Source organism: Mercurialis annua, linkage group LG7 (assembly GCF_937616625.2).
Source record: "Mercurialis annua linkage group LG7, ddMerAnnu1.2, whole genome shotgun sequence".
Classification (NCBI taxonomy): domain Eukaryota; kingdom Viridiplantae; phylum Streptophyta; class Magnoliopsida; order Malpighiales; family Euphorbiaceae; genus Mercurialis; species Mercurialis annua.
This window is the reverse complement of record NC_065576.1, coordinates 43739580-43763106: the sequence shown is the minus strand read 5'-3', so window position 1 is coordinate 43763106 and position 23527 is coordinate 43739580. Positions and strand designations below refer to the sequence as shown.

General features: G+C 37.4%; 1 protein-coding gene and 1 long non-coding RNA gene across 2 annotated transcripts; one reads left to right on the top strand and one right to left on the bottom strand.

The window, feature by feature from the left end:
• Window positions 1-1212: 1212 nt before the first annotated feature.
• LOC126656581 (uncharacterized) lies at window positions 1213-2374 on the top strand. The gene is made up of 2 exons (XR_007633265.1): window positions 1213-1570; window positions 2053-2374. It is a non-coding gene; the product is annotated as an uncharacterized LOC126656581 (long non-coding RNA).
• A 15748-nt stretch (window positions 2375-18122) lies between these two features.
• On the bottom strand, window positions 18123-23336 carry LOC126655469 (3-oxoacyl-[acyl-carrier-protein] synthase, mitochondrial). Its single transcript, XM_050349673.2, has 14 exons — window positions 23138-23336; window positions 22808-23037; window positions 22459-22566; window positions 22280-22351; window positions 22099-22185; window positions 21545-21696; window positions 20903-20983; window positions 20780-20813; window positions 20634-20700; window positions 20470-20546; window positions 20161-20221; window positions 19962-20044; window positions 19378-19449; window positions 18123-18624 (listed from the first exon to the last, which is right to left on the bottom strand). The coding sequence occupies exons 1-14, from the start codon at window positions 23265-23267 to the stop codon at window positions 18454-18456; spliced, it is 1425 nt and encodes a 474-aa protein (XP_050205630.1). The 5' UTR covers window positions 23268-23336; the 3' UTR covers window positions 18123-18453.
• Between the last annotated feature and the right edge of the window lie 191 nt (window positions 23337-23527).

Sequence of the window (23527 nt, the reverse complement as noted above, 5' to 3'; positions counted from 1 at the left end):
CAGTCTTATTTTTCAGTGTTTAATAATTTATATCAACTTTTTTATAGATTTTTTCCTGGAATTTTTTTATAGTGTAACAATAGTGTTTTTATAGTGTAAGATTAGTGTATATATAGTGTATTTATGGTATTTCGTAGCGTTTTTATGGTCTATATCATGAAAACACTGCAAATACACCATAAACACTGTAAATGCACCATAGATATACTAAAAACGGCAGAAATACACCAAAAAAAAAACATAGATATCCCGAAAAACACCAGAAATACACTACAAATACACAAAAAATACACTAAAACGTAAACATATTAAAAAATTATTACAAATGCACCATAAATCAATTTGTTCTTTACAAAATCAATAGCAATAAACAAATCTATGAATAAGATAAAGACAAAATAAATAATTATATAAATAATAGAACAATTTTATAAATAAAAAATTATAGATCTACAATAATTTATTTATAAAATGTTTAAATCACTACGAAGAAAAACATAAAAAACTAAACAAATCTAAAAGCGAGTCGAGAAATCCATAACGCGAACGAAAGAGACGAATAAACTAGCGCGAACAGAAAAGGCAAATGGAAAAATGACCGGAAACGAAGAGAAATTCATCGGAAGTAAACGAACGGAAGCGTAAATGGAAAAGCGAACAGAAAAGTAACCGGAGTAGATAAATTGAAAATCAAACGAAAAAAAGAAGCAAAAAACATAGAATTTTGAGAGAGAGAGAGAGAGAGAGAGAGAGAGAGAGAGAGAGAGAGAGAGAGAGAGAGAAGAGTGGTCATGTAAAAGTTTAACTTAAAATGAGATAAGGCTTTTATATATAATGAGTATTTTTGTAAATAAGTTAGAAAAATAGATAGCGTAGCAAATAAGAAAAAGATGGTAAAAAATGATGTAAATAAGTTTTACACCATTTATATTTAAAGGATAACAATAGTTATTTTTTTTTCTATTTTTATGAAAAAGAGAGAGCACATAATAAATCATAGATTGATGCCAAAACAATCACCAAAAGTTCTCTCTAGTCTCTATTTTTGACATGCATAATATATTATGTGCATTTTCTTCCCATGATATCGAATGATCAGCTGTATGATTTGGTGCATAATTCATGCGTTTCCATCCCATCATATTTAAATGATCAATTTTTTTTATTTACTCCGTAATTTTGTGATATAAATGCAACTTAGTGAACGTTTTTAGTTATTATTTCTCTCTCAGAAAAAAATTCTCTCCCTTCTCTCTAAAAACACAAAACTAAAAACCATTATTTTGAGGAGGTGGTTTTGGCTTTTGGCCGGAAAACCACCTCCTCCACTCCTTTTTCTTTTTTCACCTTCACTTCTTAATAAAATTTAGTTAGTTTAACCAATGGGAGTTGGTCCAAGTGGTAAGCGGCTTGATTCGCTTAAGCAAGGTTTCGGGTTCGAGTCCTTGTGAATGCAGAAAAATCCCACTGGCAGACTCACCCACCATGCCAGGTGCGCGACGCGGGTCGGATCCGGATTAGTCAGGGAGAAGTCTTGGAAACCGGATGGACTTACCAAAAAATAAAATTAGTTAGTTTATTTTTACAACAAGCCTTCTTATTTGTAGATCTTTCATAATCTAGTGATTTGAAGGAACAATTCTTTAAAGAAAGTGGTTTTCTAGGGGATGGAAAACCACCTTCTAGTTTTTTACTTGTGCTTTTTTCAAATATCTAGAGTTATGAGTTTCTTTCCTCTTAAATGGTTGGAATGATCTTTAACCCGCTTAAGGTTAAATGGTTGGAATGATCTTTAACCAGCTTAAGGTTGTTGGGTTCCTTAAGCGGTTTTAAGATCTTCAACTTAAAAAGAAGAAAAATAAAATCCTTGATTTTGGTCTTTTGAAAAAACTATTTTCTTAGAGAAAGTGGTTTTTTTGGGGTTGAAAACAACTTTTTAATTTTATCTAGTGGTTTTTTTCAAATTTTAAAATTGAGGTCTTAATTAGAAGTCTTTTTCTTGTTTGTCTTTGATTTAAATTATGTGTTGGTGCTTTCTAATGTTATTTTTAGATCTATCTTGTTGGATTCATATTGAAGATGCGGATGGAGGCTAAGGAGCAAGCGGTTTCACGATATAATTGAATGGGTTTGATGAATTAAGATCCCGCGTCTCGGACAAAGCGCCGTGTTTAAGTTTTGCGGAATTCGGCTTGATTTACTCTTTTTCGATTAATCTTTTGCTTGTTTTTTTATAACTCCATATGTATTTTGTTGGTAGATTAGAGTTTTGAAAGTTTATATGGTTAGTTGTGTATAACTTTCATTTTATACTTTAATCCCATCTATGAATCTATCTTGAAAAAAAAAAACTTTTTTAGTTATTGATTTGAAATATTGGAGGACACTAAAATGTATATAGAATATCAAATTTTAGTTAAATAGTATATTTTGTTCTAATAATTTCGGGCTAATGCATTGTTATGAGATTGCCTAGGAAACAAAATTAACTTTAAGGTTCAGATGGCTTAACATGCGCCACAAATTAGAAACGGACCCGGGGAGCCAAGGGGGAATTGGATACTCTTGGAATTTGACTTTTTTCTTGAAAAAAATTACAAACACATCCAGAAAAAAAAAACAATTATAAAAATGCGTACTTCAAAAGAAATTATATTTAATATCTAAAAAATAGCATAGATCCGAAGATTTTCAAATAGGTCAACCTTTCCAGATCGTGATTGGATCCGCATATGTTTGATAAAAAAATCACTTTGAGAATAATTAAAAAAGGAAGATTTATTTTTTGTCCTATAACCCCCCACTATTTACTATACATATCATGAAATGTACTAATATTTGTGGATTTATCTATCAAACTTGAAAGAATCAAATATATGCAATAGTTTTTGAAACATTAAAATGAATGAAGTGAATTCAGTTAAATGTTAATAATAATAAAACTCTTATTTAATTTCGAACTTACTCTATGATTTAACGAAATTAGGTTTCTAGTAAGTGTGCCGCTAATTGGCATATCTCTTTGTTGTGAATTAGAGATCTTTCCCTTTTATATGTTCTTTTAAGTGTTTATACGCGTTAGCATATCAATTTGATAAAGGGTGTGAGCACTTCACTGAAGTTCAACTCCTACTCTTATTCCTACGAGAGGTAAAAAAAACAAGGTATTGCAGAGCCTCAGCTCCTACAAAGCTGCTGATATTCATAACAAGAGACGAGTTTGCTGGTAAGAGATATTGTTTCTTTCTCTAAAGAGTAAATCGCAAAAAGGAGTAGATCTCGCATCCAACCAGGTCTTTGACCAGTGAACGGGATAATTCCCGCTATCCATCCGTAATTCTTCCAATTTCATTTACATTCATTTATATATTTAAATGAAGTATTTTGATATTTTGATATAGTTTAATATAGTAAGGATTTCTCATTTTTTAAGTTTAAAGTAAAGAGCTTTTAACTTTAAAAAGGCATTACCAATTTAATATTCCAATTAACCAATCAATATATTAAGGGTTAATCACCAAAAAATGCCAAACCTATACGTTTTGTGTCAATTATAGCCAAACCTTTAAAAATCACCAGATTTAGCCAAATCTTATATGTTCTGTTTCTTTTTTAGCCATTTTTGAATCGAACCGGTTTTTCTGACACCGTGTCATCCACGTCACTGCCAACTAAGCAATTGGCTGGCATGTCAGCTGAAATATTTAAACAAGGTTTGGCAATAACTGATACAAAAAAATAGGTTTGGTATTTTTTGGATGAATAAACCTAATTTTAAATTCAAGACAAATTTTAAATTTAATAATTAGTAAATTAATTATATCATTTATGAAATATATATATTTAAAAATAATAATAATTTCCTATTTAATACTAATTAAAATTAAAATTAATTTTTTATTAAACCTAATTAAATCTAATAAATTTATATTATAATATATTTTAATGAATATGTAATTAAAAAACTCAATTAATGTATTACTTAGGAATTAATGTTGAATTAAATTTGGTGAAAGGGTTTAATGTTAATGATGATTTTAAACTTGATTTATTTTTTTTAATGTTGTTCAGATCTTGTTATGACTGGGTTTAGGTAATAAATAAAATAGTTATGTGTAAATTAAGGTAAGTTTTTGGCTATGCCGAGTAAAATGACATGCGTTTATGCTTATAACCATCATGATATATATTAATTACAGCACAGTGAGCTTCACATTTTAAAGAAAAAAAATTGAAAAAATAATTACACTCGTCCTTTAAATAAGCAGTCTATTCAGTGATTATTTTTATGTTTATGTGTGTATAGTTGAATCATGAACACTGTCGTATGTTTGTTGTGTATATTACTCTCAGATTGTTCGTCGGAAGACGAACAATTGGGTCTCAAACGGCGGCGGTGTCAAAGAACCGACGATTGGAATTTAAAAAAAATAAATTTTAAGATGAATATGACATTTTTTGTTTTTAATAGAATTTAAATTAATTATCTATCCGTCAAATATAAAAAAAATTATTAGAATTATTTAAATTTAGTAAAAAAAAAATTAATTTTAATTAGCGTTAAATAAAAATATTATTTTTTAAATATATATGAATTTTATTATAATATAATTAATCATTTAATTATTTAATTTTAAAATTAGTTTTATTCACCAAAAAATACCAAACCTATGCATTTTGTGTCAGTTATAGCCAAACCTTATTTAAATATTTCAGCTTCCATGCCAACCATTTGCTTAGTTGGCGGTGACGTGGACGACACGGTGTCAAAAAACCGGTTCGATTCAAAAATGGCTAAAAAAGAAACAGAACATATAAAGTTTAGCTAAATCTGGTGATTTTTAAAGGTTTGGCTATAATTGACACAAAATTTATAAGTTTGATATTTTTTGATGATTAAGCCATATATTAATCAATATTCTAGAATATTGATTGGTATAATATAAAAAATCAAATAAATCAGAGCTATAAAAATACAAAATAGGTTTCACTTTTTAGTACTGTATTAAAAACGCGTCAGAAATATATTGATAATGTACGGAATATGGATCAACCATATATTTTTTTGGGTTCCTAAAAAAATCACGAACTTTACACGAAATTTCATTTTAATCATGACCTTTAAAAGTTGCCATTTAAAGGCACGAACTTTCATTTTGTTTCAAATCTATCATTTCAGTGTATTTTTATTGACTAAATTCTTCAATAAACCATTAATGAAAGACCCAAATTATAAATCGACATTAAATCTTATTATCTTTTAGTTAGAGTATATAGGATTAGAAATTTTTGGTTCGATAAAATACATCGTATTTTACTTTGGCGATAGATTTGAAACAAAATGAAAGTTCGTGCCTTTAAATGACAACTTTTAAAGTTCATGATTAAAATGAAACTTCATATAAAGTTCGTGATTTTTTTAAGAATTAACCCTATTTCTTTTATAGTAAACAAAATAAGTAATATTTTTGTAAAATTAAATTTTTTGATTAAGTACGTATTTTTGTAAATTAAGTAATTTTTAGGATATTTTTGTTATCCCTTTTTTTAAGGTTAATTCCTATAAACATCACAAACTTTACACGAAATATCATTTTAATCATGATCTTTAAAAGTTGTCATTTAAAGGCACGAACTTTAATTTTATTTCAATCTATCACCAAAGTAAAATTCGGTGTATTTTATCTCACTAAAAATTCCGAATCCTATATACTCTAACAGAAAGATAATAAGATTTGATGTTAATTAATAACTTGAGTCTTTCATTAATGATTTAGTGAAGAATTTAGTCAATAAAAATACACTGAAATGATGAATTTGAAACAATATAAAAGTTCATGTCTTTAAATGGCAACTTTAAAGGTTATGATTAAAATGAAACTTCGTGTAAAATTTGTGATTTTTTTTAGGAATTAACCATTTTTTTAATATATGTATTAGTAATGGGCTAATGACTCTTTCTTGCTAGCAGCACCGTCCATCATCCTGTGATACCTTCCACTTATAAGAACCGTAAAGATAATATTGAATATTTTTTATAACTTAGAAATGCGTATCTTGAATTTCCTATGTGTTATTGGCTGAAATTAGAAGTATAAATTATTTTTATTAATATATTTTTGAAAGACTATTTCAACTGTTCATTTTAGATATCTAAGTTGTTTAAAAAAATTATTAAACCGTAATTGATCAAATAAAAGATTAGTAAAAATCATAAAGCAACTCTTAAATTCATTTATGTATAACTATTTATCGTTATTTTTAATTAATACATTACTGAATATAATTTGATAATAAAATATTTATACATTAAACTATTACGAAAAATACATGTATAAGTAAAATTATTATCTATTGGGATTACTTATTTTTGGACAATAAATTTATTTATTATTGCATTATTCGTAGTTATTAACTGGAACGACTATCGATTTTGGCACCAAATAACTATTTATTCATATATAAATAAGTATCGTCGGCCATGTATGCCACTAACTAGATGTTGAAATTAAATTTTAACATTAAAAGTGTACATGTTAAATAAAAAATAGTAATAAAATATTATATGAATTAAATATATTTTTGTTCATTTTGTAGCAATATTTAAGGGTTCAATTGGTGTTTTAAAAAATCAAATTGAGTTTAAATGAGCTATTACTTTATATTTTGGCAGATTAAACTGGTTTAATATGCAAATTTAACCAGCTTATTAATGAATTTTGTATTTTAATTAATCGGTTTTTATAAGTTTGACTAGCAAAATTTTAGATTTATCATCCGACCTCTATTTCTCGGATGAACCAATAGCTACGGTTAATTTTTAGAATACTACTTTTAACTAGTATTTTATAAATTGAAATGATCAGGTTAGTCTGATTTGTAAATTTAAAATTTGGACCCCTCCTGAAAATAAAATTTAATGAAATAAATAATTAGCATCATGATACCGACCTAATAATATCCGAACTCCAAGCATCGCCTAACGAATGCTATGCTCGCCCAACGGGTCTCCAACGAGTATCGCCCATGTCTGTCTCGGGCGGACTTATCCAGGTCTGCCATTTAGACAACCTCATCCACTCCGTTCCCTGACACCCACTACCCGGGATAATCGGGAACGTGCCTTCACCACTATCAATAATCGTGGGATAAACCCACGATTTTCCAGATAACAACCGCCTCAAACTCATTATAAAAGGAAGCCACCGAATGCTGAGAAGGGTAAGCACAAATCAGACTTAAATACTCTTACATTCATTTACCTATCAAAAAACCCTCTCTGACTTAAGCATCGGAGTGGCTTTCAGGCTGAACAAGCCTGAAGTCCTTTGAGCTTACATTTGTTACTTGTGCAGGAAAAACAGTACGGGCGACCCTTTAAAGATCGACCTGTATCATTTGGTGCGGTGAACGTGGAACTTATTAGTTTCGTCGTTCCTTTTAGATACTTTTCAGAATTTGCTTTTTCAAGGATGGATCCCCCACGAGATAATACTCTACCGGCTACCAACAGAGAAGACAGGGAAACAGAACCACCGGCCCTAAATCTGTTTCCCCCAACCAGCGAAGAAGGAGAAACCAGCGACCCCCTGGCGATAAGACAGACGATACCTCCGATAGCCATAGCACCTGATGAAGAGCCAATCAACAACCAAGCAATGTTCAAGGCTTTCCTAGAAATCACCAGTCTACTTAAAGACATCAAACAGAGTATCTCGTTAAAATCGCCAGAGCAGGGATCAGGGAAATCACCAGTACAGAAGTCAACGTCAACCATGGACAAGGGAAAAGAACCGATGCGAGAGGAAGGTGCCCCTGAAAATTCCGCAAAGAAACAAAATGCCCCCATCGTAATTCCAGACGAAGAACGTTGGATGGATGAACAACACACCCTCAAAGGCGGAGAAGAGCATCTGGAGGAAAAAGTCCGCCAAGTCATGAGCAGGCTTGGAATAAGATGTGAAGACGTAGACATCTCTCTTCGAAGTGACTCGCCGCTTGCAGATTTCATCATCTCTCACGAGTTCCCTACAAAATTCAGATACCCCCCAAATTTGGAATCATACGATGGAACAGGCTGTCCCAAGAGCCATATTCACAAATTCCAAGCGGTGATCAATGTTCAGACAAACTTGGATCACGTACTGTGCAAACTTTTCCCTACTACCTTAAAAGGTCTGGCGCAGGAATGGTACCAGAGTTTAAAGCCAGGATCAGTGCTGACGTTCAAACAATTCTCAGGACTTTTCCAGGCTAGATTCGTAGCATGCATCCCTCAAAAGAAGCTGTCCACAGACCTGCTGGCCATCATGCAATGGGAAGGAGAGACACTCAGGAAGTATGTAGAAAGATTCAATAAGGAGGCGATGCAGATAGAAGACCTGAGCCAGGAGATCGCCTACACAGCATTACTCAATGGAACTACCAACTCCGACCTACGAAAGGAATTGTTGGCCAAATCGCCAAAAGCATTTACCACACTGATGACCATCGCACATACACAGATCAGAGTGGATGATGGCCAGAGAGAGATAGAGAATCGCCTCGGACGGGTGGAAGAACGAACGTTTGCAGAAAGAAGAAATGGGGACAGATCGCCCATAGGAAAGAGGTTCGGAGAAAAAGGCAACGACCATTTCAGAAATAAAAGGAAAAAAGACGAAGATAGGCAATATACGCCCCTGAACACAACCAGAACCAACGTACTGTTTTGGGTAAAAGACAGCCGAGAGAAGGTCAGATGGCCAAGGAAGATGAACGCTGCATCAGCCAGCAAAAGAGACAATAGCAAATACTGTGAATTTCACAGAGACAACGGCCACACCACAGATGAATGCTGGCACCTGAAGGAGGAGATAGAGAAGCTGATAGAAAGGGGATCCCTTTCCCGGTTCGTAAAAAGGGACACCGAAGCCAGAGAAACGGAATCAGAAAGAAAGAAAGAGCGGAAAGAAGAAATCGCCAGAAGACCCAGACCAGAGCCAGCAGGCGTGGTTAACGTAATAATGGGCGGATCGACCGGAGGAGACAGTAATACTACAAGAAAGAAAGCTGCAAGAACAGTCTACTCAGTTAGCCCAGGTGCACCGAATGCTAAGAAATTCAGAAGCGTATCTTTTTCGGAGGGCGATAGTCATGGCTTATCAGTCCCCCATGAGGACGCCCTAGTTGTCAAGGGGCGACTCAACAATTTCGAGGTATCTCGGATGCTTGTAGACACGGGAAGTTCGGTAAACATGATCACGATGGAGGTGTTCGGCAGAATTGGACTCAAAAAAGAAAATTTGACACATGTCTCTACTCCACTGGTGGGACTAGGAGGCAAATCTGTACAGGTGGAAGGATCACTGGAGATAAACATCCAATTAGGGGATGGAGAGATCTACAAAGAGATCCGAGCAGAATTCATGGTGGTCAATATGGACTTCGCATACAACGCAATTCTCGGAAGGCCACTCTTGCACGATACGTGCGCATCCATTTGCATGAGGTACCTACTGATGAAAATCCCAACCAGAGAAGGCGATGCCGAAGTCAGAGGATGCCAAAAGTCAGCCAGAGAAGCATACTTCACAGCTCTCAGGAAAGTTCATATAACCTTGCCAGTACTAACAATGGAACCTCCAGAGAAGAAGGAAAGGGCGGAGCATTATGGGCGAACCGCGAAAATGGAATTATCCCCAGGAAAGGAGATAGAAGTAGGAGATGAGCTAGAAGAAGAAATCAAACGATCTCTGACAGAAAACCTCAGATCGCTTGGAGACTCCTTTGCCTGGACAACAGACGAATTGATTGGAGTAGACCCGGACGTCATATGTCATCGGTTAAACATAGCGACCGACGCTAAGGCAGTGATACAGAAGAAGAGAAGGCACTCGCCCGAAAAACAACTCGCCATCGCAGAAGAGGTCGCCCGATTAAAAGCAGCAAACGTGATCAAAGACGCCTATTATCCCAAGTGGGTAGCAAATGTGGTGATGGTAAAAAAGTCCAATGGCACTTACCGAATGTGCGTGGACTTCACAGATCTGAATAAAGCATGTCCCAAAGATAGTTTCCCACTTCCACACATTGATCAGTTAGTAGACTCCACAGCAGGTCACGCCCTCTATACATTCCTAGATGCCAAGGCGGGATATCATCAGATACCTATGGCACCTGAAGATCAGGAGAAGACGGCCTTCATAACGGACCAGGGATTATTTTGTTACAAGATGATGCCCTTCGGTCTGAAGAACGCAGGAGCCACATATCAGCGGCTGGTGAACTCAATATTCAGAGATCAGATAGGAAAACACATGGAAGTTTATGTGGATGACATGATCATCAAAAGCATCCGAGCTGAAGACCACCCAACAGATGTGAAGATAGTCCTGGAGACACTAAAGAGGTACCAGCTAAAACTCAATCCGGAAAAGTGCGTATTCGGAGTACCGGCAGGCAAGTTCTTGGGATACATGGTCTCTCAGCGGGGTATCGAGGCTAACCCAGATAAAATCGAAGCGGTCTAAAAATGACACCGCCGCGGAGCATACATGAAGTCCAGAAGCTCAACGGCCGGATCACGGCTCTAGGTCGGTTCATGTCCTGCTCGGCAAAACGATGTCTGCCTTTCTTCAAAACCCTGAAACAGATCAAGAACTTCACATGGACAGCAGAATGCCAGCAGGCGTTTGAGGAATTGAAAAGCTTCCTATCTTCGCCCCCACTGTTGGCGAGACCGGATCCGGGCGACGTATTATATTTATACATCTCTTGCTCTGACGAAACAATAGCAGGAGTATTGGTGTCGGAAAAAGGAGGAGAACAATACCCGATCTACTACATTAGCAAAGTACTCAGAGATGCGGAGCTGAGATACCCGAAGTTGGAGAAGCTGGCGCTATGCGTATACACCGCCACCATCAAGCTCCGACATTACTTCGAAGGGCACCAAGTCATTGTACGGACCGACCAACCATTACGAAAAATCCTCCAGAAGGCAGAGACAAGTGGACGCATAGCAGAATGGGCCGTCAAAATAGGAAGTCTGGGCGTTATCTATGAAGCTCGAAAAGCACTGAAAGCTCAAGCACTAGCCGACTTCTTCGCAGAATTAACGTTCAAAGAACCCATGGAGGACAAAACGACTCCCTGGGAGATACACGTCGATGGAGCAGTTTGCGGAGAAGGAGCGGGCATCGGAGTCGTGCTCAAAGGACCAGGAAGAATCCAAATGGAATACTCAGCAAGACTCGAATTTCCAGCTTCCAACAATGTTGCGGAATATGAGGCGCTGATAACAGGGTTGCAATTATGCGAAGAGCTCAATATCTCCGAAGTCCAGATCTACAGTGATTCACAACTGGTTGTGAACCAAGTCTCAGGGAACTTCGAAGTAAAAGAAGCTACATTGAAGAAATACGCCAAGCAGGCCAAAACCTTCTTTACCGATAATGGGCGATCCTGGTCATTACAGCAAATACCCAGAGCAATGAATGGAAGATCAGACGAATTGGCAAAGTGGGCAGCAACAAAGAATTACGACTCAATGAGAAACATCCCTCATGAAATCAAACGACAGCCCAGCTTTCAAGAAGAAATTGAAGAAGGCGAAGTACTGATGGTAGAAGGGGAAGAAACCTGGATGACCCCCCTCACAGCGTACCTGGCTAATGGAATACTCCCCGAGGATAAAAAGGAAGCCAAAAGAATAGTGGTACTCTCATCAAAGTTCGGAATATACAACGGCCAGCTGTACAAACGGTCATTCACCCATCCCTGGCTAAAATGTGTGAACAAAGAAGAAGGAGATGAAAGAATTACATGAGGGGACCTGCGGAGCACATGACGGAGCATCAACACTGGTCAGGAAAGCACTGCTACAAGGCTATTATTGGCCCACGATGAAAGAACAAGCTACAACGCTAGTAAGGGGATGCTGGCCTTGCCAGCAACATGCCTTGGTACCGAGAAAGCAAGCTTCAGAAATGAAACCCATCGGCAGTGCATGGCCGTTCGCCCAGTGGGGTATGGACATCCTGGGACCTCTCCCTTTGGCCACAGGACAACGGAAGTTCCTGGTAGTGGCAATCGACCACTTCACCAAGTGGATAGAGGCAGAACCACTGGCAAAAATCACCCAACAACGCATAACTAACTTTTTCTTTAGATCTATCTTGTGCAGGTTTGGAATACCGAAGGTGCTGATCACAGACAACGGAAAGCAGTTCGACTCAGCAAAGTTTAGAAAGTTTTGTGCCGAATATCAGATCGACCTAAGGTTCACTTCGGTTTACCATCCACAATCAAATGGGCAAACCGAAGTGGCCAACAGAATCCTACTGGCCGGACTAAAAAGAAGACTAGACGAGTGCAAAGGAAGATGGGTAGAAGAACTCTACAGCGTCCTATGGAACTACCGTACCACCCCTAGAGAATCAACGGGCGAAACTCCATTCGCCCTGGCCTATGGAACGGAGGCTGTAATTCCTGTAGAGATCGGCGCACCCACGCCAAGGACAGAAGACAACCAGCTAAACCTAGAAGAAAACGAAGAAGAGCTCAGGAACAATCTGGATCTCCTGGTTGAAAAAATCAACAGATCAGACATCAGGATGGAAGCCTACAGACAAAAGATGGCCAAACATTTCAACAGCCATGTAAAGAAAAGAAAATTCAAACTAGGCGACCTCGTCATGCGAAAAACCGAAGTCAAAAGAGGAGAAGCAGGAAGCGGAAAACTGCAGCCAAACTGGGAAGGACCTTACACCATCAGCGAGGTCATTAAAGAAGGAACATTTAAACTCACCAACTCCATGGGAAGAATCATACCAAGGACATGGAACGCCAACAACTTGAGAAAAATTTAGCGACAATGGGTCGCCATCCGACATGATTAGTTATTCCTTAAGAATTAACATAATTAGTCAAGCGATGTTTAGTTTCAATATTGTATTTCAATTCCTCCAAGTGATGTTTAATCACAGCATTGTGTTTCAATTTCTACAAGTGATATTTCATCACATTATTGTATTTGAATTTATGCAAGTATTTTAATTTACCCTTGCTCGGACAAGGAATCTCCACAGATATCGCCTCTTTACCATAATTACTGATTACCTAAAATATTTCCAGAGAGGAGAACTGACGAGTTCATTCCCAAAAAAGGAAAATTCACAGTCAAAATATATATATCGCCTAAAATAAAGAGAACATAGAAGCTAACTGTCTCAAAAATAAAGAAGGCAAAAAAGATATATATTAAAAAGAGGGCAAATGCCCCACACAAAAATTACAAAGGAAAGTAAAATTCCTAACAAAAGAAAATATACAAATGTACAAAGTACATAACAAAAAAAAAAAAGGGGGGGAAATTCTTCCTATACAAAAACTAAAGGGAGAAAGAGGAATCTAAAGCTTGATCTCTGGCTCGACCTTCTCCGGGGCAGCCTCTTTGTCCCCCTCCAAAATATTTGGGACAGATAGCCCCTCCTGCGAACCCCGCCTGGCTGAAGAAGAAGCATCAACATGAATGTTGCCAGAACGGGTGGGAGAAGGGACATCGGCAAGACTCAGAGGATCGGACCCTGGAAGGATAGACTCCAGATCAGAAGGCCGATCCAATAAGTCCAGAGCAGCAAAAGGCCGCTCCGAAGATATAAGCAAGCCGAAGTCCTTCTCCTCAGGACTACCTCCCAAACCGGGAACAAGAGGCTTCTCGCCAGCCTTGGCAGGTTCCTGGACCCCTTGGGCAGACTGTTCGGCAACCTCAGCAGCACCTCCACCATTTTCAGACTTGATGGAGACAAACAAGTCTTGGGGAGAATCTGGCTCACTCTCACTGTTAACCCCCTCGGGAAAGCCATATAAGAATTCAACGTCCCCATCAGGATGACGCTCCAAGTAGGTACCCACGATGGCTTCAGTGAAGTCAGTCAGATCATTGGCTAGCTGGGCGGTGTTACGGCGACGCCTCTCCTTCTCACGAATCAGCCTGCCCCGCTTCAAATAAAGCCTCTTCTCAGCAACAGAGACTTTATCATTAAGGGCCGTGACGGTGGTGTCGAACTCCTTCTTGAGATCGTCATAATCAGTACTCTTCAACACCACCTCTGCCGCCAGATTTTTATTCTCCTTCTTAAGGCGGGCGACCTCCTCAGATAGCACACGCTGCTGCTTCACAGCACTCTCCCTCTCTCTGGATAATCTATCCACATCAGCACGAAGAGAGTCCAGCTTCTGAGTGCACCCGCCATGTTCGCTACGAAGGGAGTCATACTTCCCCTTCAGCAGCTTGTACTCCGTCTTTATCTTCACCTGCATCTCATCGTCGTTAAGACGGTTGGAGCGGTATTGACGGATGGCATATGCAACCTAAACATAAAATAAAGCTGAGTTAGAAAATAACCATAACAGGAAGAAAAAGGCAAAATGATAAAGTTAGAAAATAATCACCTTTGCCAGGTTGGAAAAACAATCGTCCATCAGTACGTTGTCCGGCCTCTTCAAATAGTAGTCAACGTCCGAAGGGCAGCAGGAACCCCGGAAGATGTCGTGGGCAACGGCAGGACAACGTACAGTAGCATCGGCCCCATACTTTTGAAGGAGCAGGTCGACCTGAGTCACCATCACATCCCTCTTGGGCCTTTTCATCGAGGGTCCCTCCCCCTCAGTATCTTCGCCCCCTGAAGAAGGAGCTCGCCTTTTGCTGCCGGTCGAAGCAGCCGGGGCAGTTTGGGGAGCCAGAGGAAGGGATCGGGGAAGCTTCTCCTTCGCAGGAACCTCCATCTTATCCTTCCCCTTACCGGTGTAAGAGGGAACAGCAGGAGGAGGGCTGGTGACAGGTTCCTTTATCTGGAAGCCTGGCAGCACCACCCTAGGAGTGGGAGCAGATTCATCACCCTTCTGAGAAGAAGGTGGTTTGCCTCCAGCCGAGGAAGGAACATCGCCTCCTTTCTTAGCAGGCGCCTTCTTAGCCTCAGAAGACGGCTTGGGAACAGCTTGGGGAAGGGCCTCCCTCTCTCGAGCCTCTCGGCGAGCTCTCCTATCCTCCATGACCTTCTGCTGAAGTTCCTTGAAGTTCGGCACTGAAAAGTCAAAGGAAAGAAAATTCAGAAAACGCTTCACAAAAATTAAAAGGGGAATAAAAGCTTCATGGTACAAACAAGGTACCAGAAGGACTAAGAGGCATAGAAGAAATATTAAGAGGGGAAGAAAGAAGTGGTTCGCCCATGTCAGGGAACTCGTCTCCATTATCAGGCGATGTCTCCCTCTTGTCCTCACTCTTCTTCCTCTTCCCCCTTTTTCCACCCTGCACTCTCTTATTTCTCTTGGAGGCAACACTTTGGTCCCAGCCGAAGTAGGAATATATCAGATTCACTACGTGCACCTTAGCGCCACCTCGAAGCAGACGCAACGTCTCTTTATCAACCTCGCTCAGGTTCGCCTTTTCCAACTTAAGGGGCCCTTCCACAAAAACATTCGGAATGGAGCCCCAACCCCCTTCCTTCTTGGCGATGACAAAGTTACCTTTCCACCGCTTCAAAGAATTGGGAAGGCCAGTGAAGGGAGATCTTCCGGGTTGCAAGTAGAAGAACTCATCGCTTTTCTTCCTCCCCAAAGAATAGATCGCCCTAACAATCTCGTAGCCCACCTGTCTCTTCAGTTGGAGTCCACGAATAAAAACTCCGGTCAAGTGACGGTGGGCATTAGGATGGAGTTGACCCAAGGGGATCTTAAAATTATCGAACACTTCTTGGGTGAAGAGATCGAGTGGTAGCCTCAAACCCGCCTCAAAATCTTCAACGAAAAGCAACTGTTCATCATCCTTTAAGACCTGGCTAACAGCCGAGCCCTCAGATGGAATCCGAAGGCTAATGAAGGGGGGAATTTCGTACCTCGCCCTAATCCAAACAAGGGCTTCTTGACCCAAACTGATGGTCCACTCAGACAAGGGCTTTTTCTTACTAGAAGATGTCCCAGAGGAGACCTTACGTCTCTTAAAAACAAAATCCTCCTCATCTCCTTCGTCATCACCTAATCCACCATCTCCGGCCTCATCTCCACTAGCATCCTCAAGGGGAGCCTCACCCTCTGGCCCTCTGTCATCAACACCCTCTTCACTATCAGGGATCACCTTCTGAGACAACCCTTCCTCGTCAGATGACAACTCAACGAGGGTAGCAAGAGGAACAGGGTAAGTAGGGTCACTGGTAGAACTCTCAGAGGAAGAGGAAGAAGAAGGGGAAGACACTGAAATCCTTAATGAAGACATCCTACAAATATACTATCTAAAAGCAAACAAGAAGAAGGAAGGAAGAAGACAAACAAAAATAGCTAAGCCACTTACTGATTAAAAGAGAAAGTCTGGTGCTATGAAACTCGAAGAAAGCCTGGTTGGAGAAATAGATCAACAGAAGTAGAGAGTCAGATAGAAAAATCAAGAGTAAAAGATTTTAAATTAAAGAACAAGTACCTCTTTTATACGCCAAGCTAGACACTCGAATGCCTGACAGCAGGAAACTCCTCGAAATAATCAATGAAAAACCAAAAGTCGCGTTCTTTTATAGTCGAAAAACGCTTCAGATTCGTAACCGTTGAAGGAAACGTTTGAAATTCAAATCATTTCGAAAATTTCGGAAATTCGAATTTTGAATTTTGGCGCTTCAAGTCTTTGACTTAGCAAGATTACAGGGGGGGACATCTGATACCGACCTAATAATATCCGAACTCCAAGCATCGCCTAACGAATGCTATGCTCGCCCAACGGGTCTCCAACGAGTATCGCCCATGTCTGTCTCGGGCGGACTTATCCAGGTCTGCCATTTAGACAACCTCATCCACTCCGTTCCCTGACACCCACTACCCGGGATAATCGGGAACGTGCCTTCACCACTATCAATAATCGTGGGATAAACCCACGATTTCCCAGATAACAACCGCCTCAAACTCATTATAAAAGGAAGCCACCGAATGCTGAGAAGGGTAAGCACAAATCAGACTTAAATACTCTTACATTCATTTATCTATCAAAAAACCCTCTCTGACTTAAGCATCGGAGTGGCTTTCAGGCTGAACAAGCCTGAAGTCCTTTGAGCTTACATTTGTTACTTGTGCAGGAAAAACAGTACGGGCGACCCTTTAAAGATCGACCTGTATCACATCATATCAATGATATCATTAACATTGAAATGGCAAGGTTTGCCATCGATAAAGCTTGGTGGTGAATCTGTTGATGCATATGAAAGTCTTCGGCAGGAGAATTATGTTAACTTCTATAAAAACCATAATAGCGATTGGATTTAGTAGACAGCAAGGAGATACAATTCATAAAGCTTTTTAAAATGAATTATTTTTGTTAACGTTACGCTTTTTATTAATAAATATCATAATTATATCACATATAAAGTATATAAAAAATAGGCATGGAAGAGAGATATTTTTACATTAACATAGCTTTCATTTAAATTTTATTATATTTAATAATTAATTATTAAATTAAATTAAATTATTTATTTAACTATCAAAGATATAATACAATTGAAATAAAAAAGTAATAAATTTGGTTTTACCAAAGAATTATCTAATATGATAGTTACTTTAATTACTTAATAATACTGTCATTGTTTCAGATTGACTAGCATTTTTAGTATGTTAGTTTGCAATTGTTTTTAAATTATCTGTGATTTTCTGTTAATGAAAAATGATTTTATAAATAATTAAAAGGAAAAATATACTTTTTTTTCAAAGGCTAGAACTATGTGTCGTTGTCATATACACCACATACTACAATCTTTACTAGTCTGGTCTTGCATTTATACGATTCATGTCAAATTTATCTATTTGTTAGTCAAAGGATCCAATTGGTAAAAATATAATAAATTTTAGTATCTTAGTAACTTTTATAATAAATAAATCTATAATTTAATAATTTTAATAAACTATAAAAATAATGCGAGTTACTGATAAATAAATTATAAATAGATAGCAATGATATTTTGGAAAATAAAAAAACATGTTGAGCTTTTCTTAATTTTAATTTTCTTTAAGATACTTTTAGTCGTGGATTTATTTACTTTAAAAATAATTTAAGAGACGAAATAATATTTTATTTTTATCAATTAGATTATTTGACTAACAAGTGAATAAATTTTGCACGATTTGCATAGATACTGTACTAAGCCGGCAAAAAAAGAAAGATGGATTCTGTTACATGATCTTTGGTTTACACAAGGTTTTGGAAACTCTGCCTATAAGACAAAATTGTCATCAATCAAAACCTAAAAACCGACTGATCTTTATCCGCAGTTCTAACATGATGCCGGATTGTTACATTCGTACAAAATCGTCCTTTACGACCATCATGTCATTGCACTGGCTACAGACAGTAGATGTCGTAAAATCAACCACCAGTTCGACGCAAAACGCCTACAATTTCATGTCGGAGCAAAGAAGCAGTTCATGCTGTGTGCTCTACGAGGCAGCGGTGCCGGTGACCAACAAACATGCATTTGTTCCTCCAAAGCCGAAAGAATTTGACAAGGCCCCTCTTATTGGCATCTCCTTTGAAGCAGTTAATGGCATAAACTTGTCTTCGAATATGGGATCTGGTTTAGTGAGGTTAAGTGTCAATGGTGCGATTCCCTGAAATGAGGCAAATTTGTTATATGATTACTAATTCTCTCTTAACTATGAAAGTTCATGAATAAGTCGTGTATAAATAGCAAAATTTATCAAGTAGTAACTTTTAAAGCAAATCTACGGATAAGAAAACCGTAAGTTTCCAGATTTATAAGATCTAATTAGAAACATCACGTCAATATTTTGCATACATATGCAAACAAAGCAGATATCTGTACGGGTAATCCAAAAATCGAACCAATCTGAATAATTTGGTTCTGTTAAGTTTGATTTTAAGATAGAGTTTTGGTTTTTGATTTGGCTCGGTTTTCCTAAAAGTAAAACGTTTCAATCACTTTTGGTACAAACCGAACTTAAAAACAATCACCAAAAGATAAACCGAACTTAAAACAATAACCAAAAGATAAACCAAACTTAAAACAATAACCAAAAGATAAACCGAACCGGCTGGTTCGTATTAGTTTGAAATATTTTAAATCCTTGTAATTTTGGTTCGTTTTGAAAAAGTTAAAATCTTGGTTCAATTTGTTTTGGTTCAAACCAAATGGGCATCCCTACATATATGCATGTAAATTGTCTGTGCAGAGATCTCTATGCATATGTAGCACGGACACGGATTTGAATTTTAAGGTTTTCTATGTTACAAATGAAGTTTCGTGTTCGAAACGCCAAGATGCATGGCAAACAGCTAATCAATTGATCATACTATGGTATTCACTATCTTTATCTTTGATCAACCAAGATGCAATTGCTTACATGTTTAATGGCTAAAACTGAGAAAATTGCTTCAACGGCCCCAGCTGCTCCCAGGAGATGGCCAACGGCACCCTGAAGTTTATCACAAGTATTCAAATAAACACAGGCTATTTATTCACAAAATCAAAAAGAATGCTGAATACATTTCATAATGAAACTTAAATGGACATTCTTTTGCAAACAAATTTAGAAAAAAGAGGCTCACATATAAGTAACTAGATATAGAAATTAATGTGACACCATATATTGTAAAATTAATTTTCAGAAGTCATGTAAAACTACAAAAATAAAGTGAAATTTCAAAAAGATATATACGTAAAAAGAAATTAATTCATCGTTGAAAATACTAGAAAGGCGTCCAATTGAACAATACAATTAGTGAAACTGAACTAAACTTATTGTAGACCTTCTAAAAATATGACAAAAATTGCCGAAATTACATTTTTTGATTAGATTTACAAAAAGACAGAAAGATTTGAATTTATTGGACCATTAGACCAAATTAAAACTAGGTAAATATGAAGAGAAGAGCACAAGAAACAACGACTATGAAGCATCATTCAAACCATCAAAGCTTATAATACCTTTGTGGAAGACAATGCCAAAGCTCCTGATGTTGCATGTTCAGCGAATACGGTTTTAATGGCACCAGCTTCTATTGCATCACCTGGATGTGATAAGATGTATATACAAACCTTTTAAGTTTTGACACGAAAAAATTCAAGAAATCAACTGTTGCAGAAGAAAATTGAAAAAAAAACATGTAAAATCCAGTAAGTTTACCCAAAGGTGTAGACGTAGCATGGGCATTTACGTAGTCGATTTGATTGGGATGAAGACCAGACTACACTTGGTGAAGAAGAAGAAAAGCTCCATCAGAATGTTTACATTACAAAACAAACACTAATAGAATGAATTTGCAAACCCCTACTCTATTGCCATTAGAGAAGACAAGGCGCGCTTACAATTCAAACAATGGGCATTTCACAATTCATTAACAGATATAAATTATACACCTCAAGTGTGAAGCTTTTTAAGCTCAACAAGTTGACGTAGAACAGAGAAAAGACTGAAGTCATAGTAGTTGCCTACCTGTTTTAGGGCACGCGTCATGGCTAAAATAGCTCCTCTGCCATCAGTATGTGGTTGAGTAATGTGATATGCATCACCTAAACAATATCATCGTCTTGTAACCCAACATTTTAACTAAAATACAACAATAGAATATTCAAAACATTATGCCTCGGACAAAAGACCTGACATCCCATAGCCACGAACTTCGGCATATACTTTGGCTCCTCGTTTCCTTGCATGCTCAAGTTCCTTGATGAAGAAGAAAAATTCAACCTCCCGGAGCGATGAGAAAATTATGAAGTAAAACAAAGAGATGTATGAAACTTACTTCTAATACAAGGACGCCAGAACCTTCACCAATGCTGCATTCAGAGCATAATTTTAGACCCAGATGAAAAAAAAGAATGAAATGACAGGCATGAAACTAAACCAGTTACAGGCTTGTGCTTACACAAATCCATCTCGGTCACAATCAAAAGGTCGAGAAGCTTCTAAAGGAGTAGAATTGTATTTTGTGGTCAAAGCCCTTGACCTGGAATTGGACATGAATAGACTATTAGCCAACATTATATCAAGTCCAGTGAACTCAGAATCGTTATTAAGAGATCTAAGCAGCACTCTGTATATTAGGAATATAACAATGTTTTCTGCGCATGTTTCTATAGTAGCATATATTTATCAACACCATGTCACGTCATCTCTCCAGTAAATTCACATAAAACCATCCCTATCATTATGCTGAAGTCTAAATTGTATGCTCTTGTAAGATTTTCAAATCGAAAACTTGCCGCATAAAATAATTAGTTATGTATGCTCTCATCAGAGCAGGGTCCTGAGAACAATATTTTTGTAAAACAACTCACGAGTATTAAAATTGGAATCACTTGATAGAAACCTCAAGAATTTAACTTTGCACATAGGCACATTTCAAGCATATGGAGGTTTGCTATTTATGCATGTCAAATGCAAGTAACATTCAATTTCATTGTCAGATGTACACCAAGTGTTCATAAGCACCAAGGAAAATGCGGTAATTAGAAGTTTACATGAGCAGTTTTGTTTCCAATAAGGCATACAATTTGTAAACAACAACCTGCAAAATCCTGCTATTGACAGAGCATCTATGCTAGACTCTGTCCCTCCAGCGACCATAACATCGGAATCTCCAAATTGAATCATCCTCGTAGCATCACCAATGGAATGTGCACCAGTAGCACAAGCAGTGACAGCAGAATGATTAGGCCCCTATATCCAAAAGAAAGGCATAATATGCTGTAACAGATCACTCTGTCAATGTAAAATGTCGTTCAGAAAGCAGTAAACACATACTGATCAGAGAATTGAATGGTGGGTGCAAGTTGATGACATTTTAGACAAGAACCAGCTCTCCAACATTTTAAACTCACTATAGTAAACCCGAGATTTTTCTTATTCACTAAACTAATAAACATCAGTGCAAAACCTGCAGAAATGGACTATCACAGTCTATCACCTAAGGCTAAGCATTTTAGCTCCAGCTTAAAAGCTTTATTTTCATACCTCTAAGGATATGTAGCACCCTTGGTTGATTAAAAAATTTGACAAAGGATTAAGCCCATCCTAAGCATATAGATAAAAGAACACTAAGTAGAGGTATTATATATATACCTGGAAACCATATTTCATGCTCACGTGACCAGACGCCATGTTGATCAATATCCTTGGTATAAAAAATGGACTAAGCCGGCGAAGTTTCTGCAATGAGCGAGAGTCTGGATATGAGAATTAAGTGTTTGTTCCCACTAGCACATAGGTTCTCTCAAGAGCTACCACAAAACCATAATCTTACCTTGTCGCAAATCATTTGCGAAGCATCCAATATATCGCTGATACTTCCAATTCCCCCACCAATAGAGACACCCTGGTATTCTTCATGTTAAAGACAACACGCATCATTAGAAATCAAAGAATAAAGTACAAACTATTATAACTATCCCATACTATCCACAAAAAATAATAATAAATTACCGTTCTTTCCTTCTCTTCCTGCTCAGTAGGCATCCAATTTGCATCTTTCAAAGCTTCATCAGCAGCACACAATGCATACCCTATAAACCTGGAAATCGACCTATGCTCCTAAGAAGAAAATACAAACAAAATTACAACTTGCATCATGATGGCCTAAGTAACACAAACACTTCATTCCATCAACGATTCCCATTTTGAAAACTTGACATTCCGGACACAAATCTTCATTTCTATATAGAAAGCCTTAAAAATAACCCTATTTCTCCGTGTCCGTGTCAAAATGTCCCGTTTACCGTGTCCGTGCTAAGTAGATGGTGGCAAATACCAAGTTCAAAAAAGAATCATATACCTTAGAATTGAGCCATATTTCCTCATTAAATTCACCAGGCTGAGTTCCACAAGGCACAAAGGCAGCAACTTTAGAGGTTAACTGATTGAATGTATACAATTGAGTATCTTGGTCAAAATTATTCATTTTGAGATCATCAACTGTGACTGCTCTAACTCCACATTTCCCCTCAATTAACTGCTTCCATGTAGTCTCAACTCCGCACCCGAGTGGAGTTACCATTCCTAAGCCTGAAAAAGATTGGTCCTTTTTAGTTGTAATGTAAAAACAAGTGGAAAATAAAATTGTAAAAGATTGGATTTTTTTTTGTCTGAAAAAGTTTGGAGTTACCGGTGATGACGACTCTCCGGGGAGAGAATGGAGGAGGAGGGCCGAAGTTTGAGGAGAAGTAACGAGTGAAGGGGTGGCGCGTGAGGGATGAATACAGTAATCTGAGTGATGATGGAGAAGAGATTGCCATTGTAAGTTAATTTCTTTCTCTGCTTACAGCTACTGTTCTGCAACTCAAAAATGCTAAACGTAATTTTATTTAACACAATATTTTTATATAATAAAATTCGTGAAACCGACGTAATTTTATTTATCTTTTTTTATTTCAGTTTTAAATTCCAAAAAAAAAAATATAGAATAAAAAAACAAATTAGTATTTTTTTTTCTAGGATTAATGTAATCTTATGTCATAATTTTTCACGTTTTTTTTCACTTTAACCACAATCTTCA